The 16,118-nt window shown below is 44.9% G+C and overlaps 1 protein-coding gene across 1 annotated transcript in view; it reads right to left on the bottom strand.

Annotated features, from left to right (window-relative positions):
- Nucleotides 1-16,118, bottom strand: part of LOC131936479 (nucleolar protein 4) — an 83,513-nt gene that overhangs the window by 32,250 nt on the left and 35,145 nt on the right. The window contains exon 5 of the mRNA XM_059293494.1: nt 11,610-11,826. Within this exon, the coding sequence (XP_059149477.1) occupies nt 11,610-11,826 (217 nt within the window). The remainder of the gene's footprint in view (nt 1-11,609; nt 11,827-16,118) is intronic.

The raw sequence follows: 16,118 nt of genomic DNA, 5'->3' as shown, positions 1-16,118 counted from the left end.
TTCTATTGTCGGAAATATAATTGATACATTGAAATGTAAACACCAAAAGTTTGGCTATAAAAATGTACCTTACAAAGAATTCACTAGGTAACAAAAACAGTCAACGGCGCAGTTCAGTTTGTCGTGGACCTCACACCTATACTTACAAATACATATTTCGTCTTTGCCATTATTTTTATGTCAATAGTTTTCGGATATTACTGAAGACTTATTATTGTATACATTTTTAAAAATCCGCAAAAAATAAACGATAAATAAAATGAAGACAACAGTTTATTTGAATAACGTGTTTTAACGGGTATTGTAAAATAAATCCGCGCCGTATTTTCTTCATCAAATCTCTAGTTCCGGTAAAATGAGAATCAAATGAAATTCGCTGGTTCGCCGTCGCGAAGGTCAAGGCAGACGCTTCCCCTTCAAAACTTCGATCTGGTCCATGCTGGTCCCCAACTCTTTCATCACTTGATGCCGTCTCCCCCCGCCCATTCTACCTCGTCTACCTGTTCAGGTGAATCCCGTAAATGGTCGCCTGGGCTCCGTGGCCCGTTGCCATGGTAACCACACACGATACGGTAAGCTCCAGTGTCCCTCTTGTCGTCTTAGGAGTGATTTCCCCTTCCCGCCCCCTCCACCCCCTTCAGCCGAAGCCATCCAAAACATTCTTCTTTCTCTCCCTATGGAAGTTTTTGAAAGCTGTAAAAATGGCTGGAACTAAAACCATTTTTATACGCATGCTTTCCTCTCTGGAATTTCTCGCTATTCTGGACAGGGTTGCTTCCAATAATGAAAAGCAAGTATTGATTCGTCCCTAGCAAATTTAACATTTTCCATTCTCCAAACATTTATTTATTTCATCTTATTTTGGTTTGGCGTAGGTCGCAAAGGGTTAATATATCTACCTGGTAACTAATCCTCCATTGGTGGCAGGATGGTACCGTGATTTGATTGAAAAAAAAGGTAACTCCACCTGTCTCTTGTTAGAAACGACAAGAGTTATCTGTTTTCAAAGTTGGTGGTTGGTTGTCATATGATAAATGTCATATTTTTTGTGACATTTATCTGACATCTATAGGATGACATGGCCGGTTGTCACGTGGCATGGCGACTGTCCCTTGTGGTCACTCTAATTTAAATATGAGACTCATCCAGGTTAAGTGGGGACTCATTGGGTCGGTAGTCACTGAGAGTAGCCATTCACAGTAGCCAATGGATGTAGCCATTAAATGAAAGTACTGAGTGTAGCAATACGGTGTAGCCAGTGGATGTAGCCATTGACTGTAGCCATTGTCTGTAGTTAGTGGATGTAGCCATTAAATTAAGCCATTGAAAGTAGCCATTACATGTAGCTAGTGAGTGTAACCATGAAGTGTATCCAGTGGCTGTAGCCATACGGTGTAGCCACACTGGGTGTAGCCACACTGGGTGTAGCCAATGGCTGTAGCCACACTGGGTGTAGCCACACTGGGTGTAGCCACACTGGGTGTAGCCACACTGGGTGTAGCCACACTGGGTGTAGCCACACTGGGTGTAGCCACACTGGGTGTAGCCACACTGGGTGTAGCCACACTGGCTGTAGCCACACTGGGTGTAGCCACACTGGGTGTAGCCTGTGACAGTTCCCTGGTTTCCCACAAGACGCCAGCCGTTGTTAGACTATTGTTCCTCTGGTATTAATCAATCCCCAGACCCTCATTTGGGACAGGACCATAACTTTATTGCCAGCCGGGTCTAATTAACGCCTGAGATTGGTAACCCAAGACAGGGTGGTGGGTGGGGGGGGGGGGAAACAGGGCTGGGGACGGGCTGATTGTGGTCCCCACCATACCTGAAGCAGCACACCTGAGGCCTAAAGCACTCTGGGTAATAAAATCTCATGAGGCGAGAGATGAGACGGCGCTGAGCTCATTTACAGCAAAGACAAATACCAACAAAGGTCTAATTACGATATATATACATATATATATATATATATATATATATATATATATATATATATATATATATATATATATATATATATATATATATATATATATATATGGTTAGATAAATACGCATTAGTAAAAACTAGAGGGGTTTTGTATGTTCATCGGTTAGTGGGTTTTATTGGAGATGGTGATTAGGTCTCTGTTGTGATGGTTGGTATTTTTCTCAATACAACTTACAAGTGGGTAGTTTGGTATCAACCTTCTTATACACTCACACAGCTTATACATTATTGATATTACAAAAAATAACAATAACCAGATTGCATAAATTGGGGGAGACCTTCAATTTGTCTTTAAACGCGAGAAAAACGCGAGAGGGAAAAAGACATAGGGCTCTGTTGTGTAAGAGCTAAAAGCATTCAGCCCAAAGCCTTGTAATGGCGACGGTCTGGCCGGCAGTGAAATAAACATGCTCAAATGGGAAGGATACGCGCACAAGCAGAAAGTGGGGTGAGTAATCTACGCGAGGAACGCGAGCTCAACCATATTTAAGGTGCTTGCCAGGGCTCAGGCAAACTACTACAAATGGACTCAAGAAAAAAGGTCTCGCAGTTGTCGCCTGTAAATCGTTCTTTACGACGTCAGGGGGCGCTGGAGAACCCCTCAAGGCGGAAGACGCTGGCCAACTAACTTGTGACTTGCCAGATAGGACAGACATCTTTGCATGATCTGTATGCGCATACAGAGTTAATCCGGTAGGGCCAACACACACCCCTATGGTAGTAGAGAGAAGAAGGGAGAGAGAAAACTGAAAGCGAGCAAAATAGAGAGAGGGAGAGAGAGAGGGAGAGAGAGGGTGGAGGAGATAGAGGGAGAGAGAGAGTGGATGAGAGAGAGGGAGAGAGAGGGAGAGAGAGAGTGGAGGAGATAGAGGGAGAGAGAGAGTGGAGGAGAGAGAGGGAGAGAGAGAGAGTGGAGGAGATAGAGGGAGAGAGAGAGTGGAGGAGAGAGAGGGAGAGAGAGAGGTAGAGAGAGAGTGGAGGAGATAGAGGGAGAGAGAGAGTGGAGGAGAGAGAGGGAGAGAGAGACAGTGGAGGAGAGAGAGGGAGAGAGAGAGGGACAGAGAGATAAAAACAGACTTAGGTTAGGTTTAAGAGAACACGCACTGTTGGATTTAGATTGACTTTTCCATTCCCTCTCTCTCTGCGTAATTATTAATATTGTTGTCTATATTTTCCACCCCCCCCCCTCCCCATCCCCAACATATCGTCAAACCGTTATCGTTTTGTCTTTGGACTTATCTAGCAAATTTATCTTTTGACTTCACTTAAGTTACCTATCCCCTCCTTACGACCAGGATATCGTCCCTACTCCCACCCCTTCCATTATATTGCCCCTGCAAATAAAACCTCCCCACCTCTTCCATTATGTGGCCTCTCTAGTGCCCCCCCAGCAGTCCTGAGCTGTTTCCCAACATCTCCACCCCACCCCTGGTCAGCCCGGCCAAATCAAAAACTGACCTGTGTCCAGGGACCTCTCTGGGAAGAAAAGTCCAGGAACCGACGCGAGAAGTCGGGTCTAGCGGGGCCTGCAGAGTCTGGGGACCCAATTTTCTGGCATCACAGACATACTGTAGGGGGGGGGGGCTGATTATAGTAGCACAATTCTTCTAGCTAGAGCTGACCTAGGTTTCTTTGTGAGGACATAGTCGTGGACCACAACTTTTGAAACATGACACAGTGGACCACAACTTTTTGATACAGTGGACCACAACTTTTTGACACAGTGGACCACAACTTTTTGTTACTGTGGACCACACCATTTCAAACATGACATAGTGGGCCACAACTTTTGAAACATGACACAGTGGGCCACAACTTTTGAAACATGACACCGTGGGCCACAACTTTTGAAACATGACACAGTGGACCATAACTTTTTGTTACTGTGGGCCACAACTTTTTGACCCAGTGGACCACAGCTTTTTGACACAGTGGACCACAACTTTTTGACACAGTGGACCACAACTTTTTGTTACAGTGGACCACAACTTTTTGATAAAGTGGACCACAACTTTTTGACACAGTGGACCACAACTTTTTGACACAGTGGACCACAACTTTTTGACACAGTGGACCACAACTTTTTGTTACAGTGGACCACAACTTTTTGATACAGTGGACCACAACTTTTTGACACAGTGGACCACAACTTTTTGACACAGTGGACCACAACTTTTGGAACAGGAGATGAGGTTAAAGGTGTCTTGAGCCTATGCCAAAAGTGCCCTCAGCCCACGCAAAGCGAGTCTTGAGTTCACGCTTCGTGTCTTAAGCGCACACTGACATGTCTTGAACCTACGCTAAGTGTCTTGAGACAAACAAAAATGTCTTAATCCCACGCAGAATGTATCTTGAGCCCACGCTAAATGTCTTCACCCTTGCTAAAAGTGTCTTGAGCCCTCGCTAAAAGTGCCTTGAGCCCACGCTAAATGTCTTCACCCTTGCTAAAAGTGTCTTGAACCCACGCTTAAAGTGCCTTGAGCCCACACTAAATGTCTTCACCCTTGCTAAAAGTGTCTTGAGCCCACGCTAAATGTCATGAGCCCACGCTAAAGCAGGCCCTCCTAATCTTAAAGAAAGTAGCCAGTCCCGAATATTCTGGAGCCCAACGATTCATGTGGGCCTTCCCGTGAGGCAGGGGACGGGGGCAGGGGACGGGGGCAGGGGCACGCCACCTCATCAATTTGAGCTGCTGGAACACGGGGTAGTCCACCCTCATACATAATTGAAGAGGAACCTCTGGCGAGATCTCGTCTCCCCATAGAGTGACCCCAGCCCCGCAGGTTGCTGGGCCAGACTAGGGGTGGGGGTGCGGGGGGGGGGGGGGGTACGTGGGGCCCTGGTAAACTTATTTGTGTCATGGTAGGGGTGGGGGGGGGGGGGCTGAAGCGGAGGAACTGGACAATCTAAAGTCTGCCAGAGCGTCTCTCCCCTGTTAAGATAGGGTTGGAGTTGGGTCCAGTCGGGGTTGGAGTTCAGATTAGGGTTGTTTCTTGGTTCTACGAATGGTTTAATTTCGGTTGTTCCTGGATGTTAAAAAGGATTTAGATTAGAGTTTTCTCATGATGAGACTGGATTTAATTCGACAGTAGGTCTATGTCTATCTTTAGGATTTAATAAATAACAAAAAAAAAAATAAACAAAGGAAATTGTTGATATATGTACATCATTCAACAAAAGTGGGGTTGGGAAACGGGGGGAGAGGGGGGACATTAGATTACAATGTAATTTACATTAACATCGACCATCGAATATCAAACATCAATGAAATTATGAAATCAAATGACCCAATCACCAAGCGGAAATATAAATATGAATCAAAGGAAACAAATTAATTTACACGCAGACGTTAATGTAACCAGCTTTAAGAATTAGCAGCCGACTTGTGTTTCATACAATAAAGCATTGAGCTTCGTGGGTTTTTTTTTTCGCTGCCTACATATCTTTACAACATTCGTGTTCACAGCGTAGAGCGCTGACAAAGAATTTGGCTGCAATGGCCGCACTAGATTAACTAAGCTTAACTAGGTGAATCTTTAAATAGACATCGGGAAGATAAAGTTAAATATAAGCAATGGCGGTGACCACAGGGTCTTTGGGCATAGACCACCGGCAAGATGTCGGGAAAAAAACACAGGGTGGAAGGGGGGTGAGGGGGGACAGAGGTGAGGGCAACTTGATCCCCCATGTTCTCTCGGTGAAAAAAATCGATAAGGGGTTTCAGTGAGGAAGGATTTCCCTGTTAGGGGTGTAAATGGGTGTACCAGAAATTGGGGAAGCCTTAGGGGGCCTCTGTGGAGGCAGGGAAAGACAATTTTCGGGGGTGCGGTCTGGCATATGGCTAGAACAGGCGCCTTCTACATAGGCTACTCAAACTACTGGGTTCATGGGGGTTGGGGTGTATACAACTATTGCGGGGATTTGTTCCATGAATCATAAACAAAGCGAGGGAATGTACGATATTTGATGGTGAGGTGTGGCTATAGGGGGTTGCGAGTGATTGTTTGTGAAAGAGGTGTGCTTGTGGCATAGGGGTGTTGGTGACATAGGGGTATAGGGACATGAGGTGTTGGTAAGATAGTGGTGTTTATGAGAGGTGTTTCTGACAGTTTCTATACCATAGGGGTGTATGTACATCTGGTTGTATGCTAAGTGGTGTCGGAAAATTGGGAGTATATGTAACATATTGGGTGGTTGTAACATTGGGGTATATGTAACATATAGTGTGTACCACAGGGGTATATGTAACATATAGTGTGTACCACAGGGGTGTATGTAACATATTGTGTGTATGTAGCCGGGGTGTTAGAGATAAACGTGTGACAGGAAACAAGCCGATGAAGAATCATCTAACAGATAACAATATTTCACGTTGTTATAGTTTTTAATGGCCATGAATTATTCAGTGAATTTGTTTTTAACACGGGCTGGCCCTATGAAAGCAGTACGGGGTGGTGGGTGGTGAGCGGGGGTGGGGGTGGCAAAGTGCTACAGAGCGCTGGTTAGACATGAGTCCCAACTCACCGTGTGAAACCTGTTGGCTCCCCTGAACCAACTGGTCAGGACGTGGACTACATAGAGTTTGCTAACCTGAACTCAAACTTGAACAAATCTGAGCTGGTTAAACGTGTTCAAACATCAAGAGCAAGTAAATAAGAATACAAATGAATGATTGTTTTATTCATCGTCAATGACACGCGCATGCGCAGTCTAGTGTTTTTCCCTCCGTGGCTTGGACCCTTGTCTGACGTAACACCCATATGTCGGTTACACGTTTTGTCACTCCTGGTGCCCCCCCCCCCCCCACCACCCCCCACCCATTCCAGCTGCCACCCCACACCCTCACCAAGTTCGGCAATAAACACAGGCATCAGGGACGTTATCTTTAAATATTTGGAGAATTCTCATCCCACTCCCACCCCACTCTAATCCCACTCCCACCCCACTCTCATCCCACTACCACCCCACTCTAATCCCACTCCCACCCCACTCTCATCCCACTACCACCCCACTCTCATCCCACTCCCACCCCACTCTCATCCCACTCCCACCCCACTCCGACCCCACTCTCATCCCACTCCCACCCCACTACCACCCCACTCTCATCCCACTCCGACCCCACTCTCATCCCACTCCGACCCCACTCTCATCCCACTCCCACCCCACTCTCATCCCACTCCCACCCCACTCTCATCCCACTCCAACCCCACTCTCATCCCACTCCGACCCCACTCTCATCCCACTCCCACCCCACTCCCACCCCACTCCGACCCCACTCTCATCCCACTCCCACCCAACTCCCACCCCACTCCCACCCCACTCCCACCCCACTCTAATCCCACTCCCACCCCACTCCCACCCCACTCCCACCCCACTCCCACCCCACTCTCATCCCACTCCCACCCCACTCCCATCTCAAATTTATCCCATACTTTTCTCATTCCCTACCATGACATCCAAAGATGTACAAAATGTACACATCAGATATGTGTACAGGAGATTTTACACCAATGTTTTATATGTCTATGTACACATTTAGAATGGTCTACACCTGACCTACGAACCAAGTATGTCGATACTCGCACAGGGTTCGTCAAAGACGACCCCATTTCACTATACACCCCGAACCCCCATCCATCACAACCCCCGTCTCTCTCAAAAATCCCAACCCACATTTCTCTAAACATCCCAACCCCCCATCCTTCTTAACATCCCAACCCCCGTCTCTCTAAACATCCCAACCCCCATTTCTCTATAAAAAAACCAACCCCCATTTATCTAAAAATCACAACCCCCATTTCTCTAAACATGCCAACCGCCATTTATCTAAAAATCACAACCCCCATTTCTCTAAACATCCCAACCCCCATTTCTCTAAACATCCCAACCCCCATTTCTCTAAACATCCCAACCCCCATTTCTCTATAAAAAAACCAACCCCCATTTATCTAAAAATCACAACCCCCATTTCTCTAAACATGCCAACCCCCATTTCTCTAAAAATCCCAACCCCCATTCTTGTAAACATCACAACCCCCATTTCTCTATAAAAAAAAAACCAACCCTCATTTCAGTAAAAAACACAACCGTTTCTCTAAAAATCACATTCCCATCTCTCTTAACATCACAACCCCATGTCTGCATATATGTCGACCCCCATCTCCCTCAACATCCCGACCCCCATTTCTCTTAACATCACAACCCCATGTCTGCATATATGTCGACCACCATCTCCCCCAACATCCCGACCCCCATTTCTCTTAACATCCCGACCCCCATGTCTGTATATATGAGGACCCCCACCTCCCTCAACATCCCGACCCCCATTTCTCTTAACATCCCGACCCCCATGTCTGTATATATGTCGACCCCCATCTCCCCCAACATCCCGACCCCCATGTCTGTATATATGTCGACCCCCATCTCCCCCAACATCCCGACCCCCATGTCTGTATATATGTCGACCCCCACCTCCCTCAACATCCCGACCCCCATGTCTACACACAACACGTGCGGGTGAGCAGCTAGCCAGGGATGAGGTAAGCTGTTTTACCTTTCCGTTGCCTCTTTTGTCATCTCGCCGCACCCTGACCCATTTCTTGCTGGCCCGACCTCCCCCCTCCCTGCCTCCCCCCCCCCTCCCCGCGGTGCCATCGTGTCAGGTCCGTCATGTTTTAAGCCCACCTCTCTTCCTGTTGCCACCTTCGATTTTCCTCTTCAAGTACACCTTTAAGCAGCAACTCCAAAATCAACCTACTGATGAGGGGTGGGGGAGAGGAGTGGGGGTAGGGGGGGTGGAGTGGGGGAGACTGGCATACACCTTTCACGTGTGCTGCTCTCAGAGAGGAAAAAAAAGATGATTTCAGTTTTTAGCATATTAGTTCCAGAGTGGAAAAAAAAAACACAGCGCCGGGTAATTTTAGACTGTTGGTTTCCCCTGGGGACCACGGGGACACGTGGGGACGGGAGGGGACAGGAGGGGACGGGGGGGGGGGGGGGGGGACGGGAGTGAGAGAAGGTAGAAATATTGACAGGTTGGAGAACATACAAGGGCTCGGATGGGATGCGCGCGCACACCTTAATAAATACGGTAGCAGGCATTCAAATAATTTTTTTTTTCATCGTAACCTCAAGAAAATGTCTTGGACCAGTCAAGGAGTTAATTTTTTTTGGATACACGCGAGAGGTAATTTTAAAAAATGGGGGGGGGGGGCTATGTGATAAAGTGGGAAAAGAGTGGGGGGGAATGTTTGTTTTAATTTTTAAATGAAGGCTAACTGGAAATGTAAAACTAGAAACAAACGAAAGAAAAGATGAAAGGGGACCTAACTACCACCGGCACAAAGAATGCATTGATGGTGCAAGGCACCACGGTGTGGAGCCCGGTAAAAAGGGGAACTAACCGCGTGAGTTGTGTCTGTGTGCGCGGGTTGTCCTCCCTGCTAGACAAGACGAGTGGACCGCGTATTGACGGCGACAGGACAGGTAGAAAAACGCCACGTATTTTAAAGACTTGGCGGGGTTTTGAGTTTTAGTAATAAATCGAGCAAGGGCCGAGAACTCATAACGTACAACGGGAGGGTGAGTAGCTTCCCTTGCTGTCACCCATCAGGCTCTCTGTTCTTCTACTTCCAGCCATCAAGCGAACCCAATCGCTTGAAAAAAAAAATTTAACTTAAAAATTTGAAACAAAACACAATTCAGAAATAAAAAGGTTTTTGTTTATATTTTCAATTTCACCCAGCCGAGTAAATTATGATCCAATGTTGTCATGCTTTGTTCCTGTACCCATCACCCCCACCCCCACACATACACCCGCTCCAAGAAAATCGTGAGCACTTAGATGTGTTTGTCTACAACTTGAGTCATGCGTCGTGCGCCGAAATCTATCGGAGCAGCGAGTGCACGTTTTAATGGTGAGTACATCGATGTTTGTTGACAGTGGGGTACCATGTGGTACACTGTCACGTGATTTGATACACCCCACACCACACACACACACACACGTGGGAGGAGTGAGAGGCTGACCATACAACAAAGACAGCCTCATGGTTGTCAGGGTTGGCCCGTGATGTTAGCTCGGCAGCTTGATTTTTTATTCTTAGGGTCAGGGATCAAATATCGCTGAGACGGGGGACAAAAACATTGTCAGAATTAAAGCTGAACTGGTAGTTTCAGCTAAACAATGGGCTGTCAGTGTTTAAGGTCCAGGTATGGGCTGTCAGTTTTTTTAGACCGAGGTATAGACTGTCAGTGTTTTAAATCAAGGTATAGATTGGCAATGTTTTAAGCTAAAGTAACAAGCCAATATTTTACTAGCAATATGCTTAAATAGTTATTCATGCTACTTACAAACAATCACTCTAGTTCTTTGATACACAATCAGGTAAGTCAGACACACTATTACTCTAGTTCTTTCATACACAATCATTAGTTAGACACACAATCATTTATGTTAGTCAGACGCACAATTTTTCATGTTAGACGCACAATCATTCATGTTAGTTAAACACACAATCATTATTGTTAGTCAGACACACAATTATTAGTGTTAGTCAGACACACAATCATCAATGTTAGTCAGACACACAATCATTCATGTTAGTCAGACGCACAATCATTCATGTTAGTTAGACACACAATCATTATTGTTAGTCAGACACACAATCATTAGTGTTAGTCAGACACACAATCATCAATGTTAGTCAGACACACAATCATTCATGTTAGTCAGACGCACAATCATTCATGTTAGTTAGACACACAATCATTAGTGTTAGTCAGACACACAACCATCAATGTTAGTCAGACACACAATCATTAGTGTTGGTCAGACACACAATCATTCATGTTAGTCAGACACACAATCATTCATGTTAGTTAAACACACAATCATTCATTTTAGTTAGACACACAATCATTCATGTTAGTTAGACACACAATCATTAGTGTTAGTCAGACATACAATCATTCATTTTAGTTAGACACACAATCATTCATGTTAGTTAGACACACAATCATTAGTGTTCGTCAGACACACAATCATTCATGTTAGTCAGACACACAATCATTCATGTTAGTCAGACGCACAATCATTCATGTTAGTTAGACACACAATCATTAGTGTTCGTCAGACACACAATCTCCAGTATTGACTTTCAATCTGTCAACAATCCTGTCATACATCTGACGGTGGAGAAAAAAAAAACCGCTGGACCAAAAGCTGACGACGAAGACCCAAGAGAGAGAACTTTAGTGCTTCCCTCAAAACTTGCAGAGTTTTTACCCCTGTTGCTAGGAGATAGTATGGCGGCTCGGGTGGGGTGTGGGGGGAGTAGATGGCAAATAAAACATTACTAGGAGAGGGAAGGCGAGGAGGGGTAAATTAGCGTGATTGTAGGGATAGGGGGTAAATTAGCATTATCATTAGAGCGGGTGGGTGGGGGTGGGGGCTTGTTTAGAGAGAATAAGCGTACCAGCAAAAACACAAGTAGGTAACCTGATTCACGTGGGAGACAATGGGTTTCCATTTGACTACTTTAGATTGGTAGTACACAGAGGATTGAGTGGGGGGGGGGGGGGGGTGCTACTGATCTGTGTCATTAAAACAAAAGCTTACCTGGGCTGGCGTCGGCGGTGCTGTTGGCGGTGGTGCTGTTGATGATGGCGCTGTTGATGATGGTGTTGATGATGGCTGCGGTGGTAGTGGTGGTGGTGGTGGATGCCGTGGCCACGGGGTCTGGCGTCATCTCCTTCTCCTCTGGCACCTCAGCTCTCCCTTCCTCTCTCAGAGACGGCGACTCTCTGCTCATGATACTCTCACTGGAGACACTCTCCTGCAAGAGAAGGTCAAGGGTTAGGTCAAAGGTAAGGTCATGTACAAGTAAGTCAAAGATTGGACAATGACCATGCAGATATCAGCCGGGCGCCCATTCCCCACCCCCTACCATCCTATAGGTGTAAAGTGTGAGACATTCTGTCCTCGAATCTAGGGACCAAGCGGCAGTTCTAGATTTTATAGGGTGGGTTAGTTCCAGGCTAGTTAAAAGTTAACGAGATAAAAGGTGACATTATTAACACATTCTTTACACTGCCAATGGTGAACACTGATGTATTAACATCATGATGTATTGTTGTGTGGGAACATCGTGATGTATTGAGTGGGAACATCGTGATGTATTGGGTGGGAACATCGTGATATATTGTTGGGTGGGAACATCGTGATGTATTGGGCGGGAACATCGTGATGTATTGGGTGGGAACATCGTGATGTATTGGGTGGAAAAATCATCATGCCATGACTATATGATGTTGTATTGGCCATCTTGTACAAGATTTAGCCGTTAAGATCGAGGTGATGTTGTATTGGCCATCTTGTAGCTGATTTAGCCGTTAAGATCGAGGTGATGTTGTATTAGCCATCTTGTAGCTGATTTAGCCGTTAAGATCGAGGTGATGTTGTACTGGCCATCTTGTAGCTGATTTAGCCGTTAAGATCGAGGTGATGTTGTATTGGCCATCTTGTCGCTGATTTAGCCGTTAAGATCGAGGTGATGTTGTATTGGCCATCTTGTAGCTGATTTAACCGTTAAGATCGAGGTGATGTTGTACTGGCCATCTTGTAGCTGATTTAGCCGTTAAGATCGAGGTGATGTTGGACACCCGCAGGTTAAGTGGGGCCACTGTGGAGGGGTGGGGGAGGGGTCTGGGAGGGGGGAGGAGTGTGCTCCTGGCCACTAGGGGTTGTATTGACTTGGAGACTAATCGGCTTTTAGAACCTCCTAAGGCGATTGTGTCCAGAGGTGACCCGCGCTTAGACGCAGGACATCAATGTTGGGGGGTGGGGGTGGGGGACAGCTGACCAGGGCCATTAATCGTGCGGGGTGCGGGGCAGGTAGTGTGAGTACAGTGGGGGGGGGGGCACTGCTCACGCTGGGCTGTAGGAAGGGATTTTATAAAAAGGGGAGACAAATCTCACAGCAGTGGAGCTACGCATTAGGGCTTTAAACAGGAGTTTTTTTTTCAATGATTTAATGAGGGTATATGTCGGTTAGCCATACTATAAAATCATAAAGTACTTATTAAATGTGGACAGGACGTGGGTATATTTTGCTAGCCACTCTTCTCTGACTTAGTCTTAACTCTAATCCTGACCTGTATCATTGACCCTAATGGCGATACTGATAGCAACCAAAACGTCTATACGATACTGTATTGTCCTGTCGATATTTAGACGGTTAATATTGCGATACTCTTGACCCAACCATTAGCATTACAGTATCGTTATCGCCACGGTATTCACATGCGATTCGATACAGTACAGCTAAGAGTGAAACAAAAAAAAAGAAAAACAACTTCCATAAAACAGACTAGCCGTTACCAGTCCCTCTTTCCCCCCCCCCCCCCCCAATATGTCTTCAGATAAAGATCTTATCGTTGGTGTTAAACGGCTTATCAATTCTTGTTCTTGTCAAAGGAATTAACCGTTATTTAGCCCCCAACTGGAAGCGAGTAAGATTATTAAAAGTTTAGCCGAGCCGCAGCAAACAGCGACCGGGGCTTAATGGTAGCCTGGGTCTGAGTTCCATCAGGACCTGGTCACAACAATAGACCCATAATCATGTGACCCGTCTTTTATAGAAGACTGGACCTAATCACAACAATAGACCCATGATCATGTGACCCGTCTTTTTATACCGGACCTAATCATTAAAATAGACCCATGATCATGTGACCAGTCTTTTTATACCGGACCTAATCATTAAAATCGACCCATGATCATGTGACCCGTCTTTTTATAGAAGACTGGACCTAATCACCACAATAGAACCATGTCCATGTGACCCGTCTTTTATAGGAGACTGGACCTAACCACCACAATAGACCCATGGTCATGTGACCCGTCTTTTATAGAAGACTGGACCTAATCACCACAATAGACCCATGTTCATGTGACCTGTCTTTTATAGGAGACTGTACCTAATCACCACATTAGACCCATGTCCATGTGACCCGTCTTTTATAGAAGACTGGACCTAATCACCACAATAGACCCATGTCCATGTGACCCGTCTTTTATAGAAGACTGGACCTAATCACAACAATAGACCCATGTCCATGTGACCCGTCTTTTATAGGAGACTGAACCTAATCACCACAATAGACCCATGTCCATGTGACCCGTCTTTTATAAAACACCGGACCTAATCACCACAATAGACCCATGTTCATGTGACCCGTCTTTTATAGAAGACTGGACCTAACCACCACAATAGACCCATGGTCATGTGACCCGTCTTTTATAGAAGACTGGACCTAATCACAACAATAGACCCATGTCCATGTGACCCGTCTTTTATAGAAGACTGGACCTAATCACCACAATAGACCCATGTCCATGTGACCCGTCTTTTATAGAAGACTGGACCTAATCACAACAATAGACCCATGTCCATGTGACCCGTCTTTTATAGGAGACTGGACCTAATCACAACAATAGACCCATGGTCATGTGACCCGTCTTTTATAGGAGACTTAACCTAATCACAACAATAGACCCATGATCATGTGACCCGTCTTTTATAAAACACAGGACCTAATCACAACAATAGACCCATGGTCATGTGACCCGTCTTTTATAGAACACGCATCTGTAAATAGTAGCTAGCAAAGTCATTTTAATATAAACCCTTAAACTGGTTCTAATATTAACGCCGACAGGAAAAAAAAACACTATCGTTTTCTTTTCTGTCGGTATCGCTGATTAAGATTAGGTTTATGGATACTTACGATTCAGCTTAGATCAATTTTAGGATTAGGGCTAGAGTTAGGATCAGGTGATTGTTTCGATAAAGTGTATCGCACTACTTAGCCTAACCCACAATCATACACAGAATATCGTAAGTGTAGCGCACAGCTTCGTTGGGCAATTGGAATCGAATCGCTAGTTTCTCAGTAGCAACCCTAATCCTAACCCTAAATCGTGCAATAAAGAATAGGAACAGACTCAATAGAGAATCACGACTCATCATAATAGCATGGTGGTAAAGGCTAATGAATAAGAACCACGCCCTGATAAGCCCCCCCCCCCCTATCCCCCACCCCAAATGAACTTCTCCATTTGCAGAACTTAACTACAACTACACAGGTCACTTTAAAATTAAACTTCATGCGACCGTTGATTGATTCCCAAAGCAATATTAATCACAGCCATTATCAGTAATCGGAACTTGAAGGATCGCCGGTAAGAAGTATCGAATGTAATTTTTTTTTTGCTTGCATCGATACTCTCAGCCCTTTTTATCCTTGGGTGGTAATATCTCAGTAGTTTAACTTTAATCGTTAAATATAAATACTAGACTAGATCTAAGTCTAGATCTAGATCTATCTGCATTTTAAACAAATGAGACTGACAAAGCTAGTAGAAAACATCAGTACAATTATATTAATTATACCCCAATTCAGCGAACGGAGTAAGTATTCTATTTGTCGGCTACTTACAGAAATCAGTAACTGCTGTGAAACAAGACACCTATGTAAATTATCATTTAGACAAACTTGCGCTCTGATTTTGTAGGAACTGTTGGATTTCTTTGTCAGGCATCCGGTTACAATGGGGACATCCATGTGCGCAGTTGTGCTTTCTGGTGCGCATGCTATGGTGTGCATGCGGTAGGCTAAACTTACAACTGGAACTCAGATGCTAAAACTAGCAAAGTGTCTTTGCGAGACATCAACATTTTATTACAACGATTATATTTTAATCCAATTTATTATTTGAAATACACATATCAAGAATGTGTATCGCATGTTGTGTTTTAAATAGCAATGATGCATCATGTGTAGTGTAACTTGTGTTGGTCAAACGTAGGCAGTAGTAATAGTTTCAATAGATCAAACAATAGGCTTGAAAAGCTGGTTCCAAATTTTTGTTGCCAGAAAGCATATTTTCCAACCAAAATTCAATATTTGTGTATTAAGTACAAAATCACTTCCGGTTTTATTAAGGCTAGAAATAGTCAAACAAATAATTACTAGTAATATAATAGTAATTTAGCAAACACTTTTATTTTTAATCTAAATTTATAGAGTAATGGTGTTGTGATGAAAGGGGATGTTATAATATTAT

The sequence above is a fragment of the Physella acuta genome, unplaced genomic scaffold (genome assembly GCF_028476545.2).
Source record: "Physella acuta isolate Inbredline_101_S28 unplaced genomic scaffold, ASM2847654v3 ptg000178l, whole genome shotgun sequence".
Lineage (NCBI taxonomy): Eukaryota > Metazoa > Mollusca > Gastropoda > Physidae > Physella > Physella acuta.
This window is presented reverse-complemented; position numbering and strand designations above follow the sequence as displayed.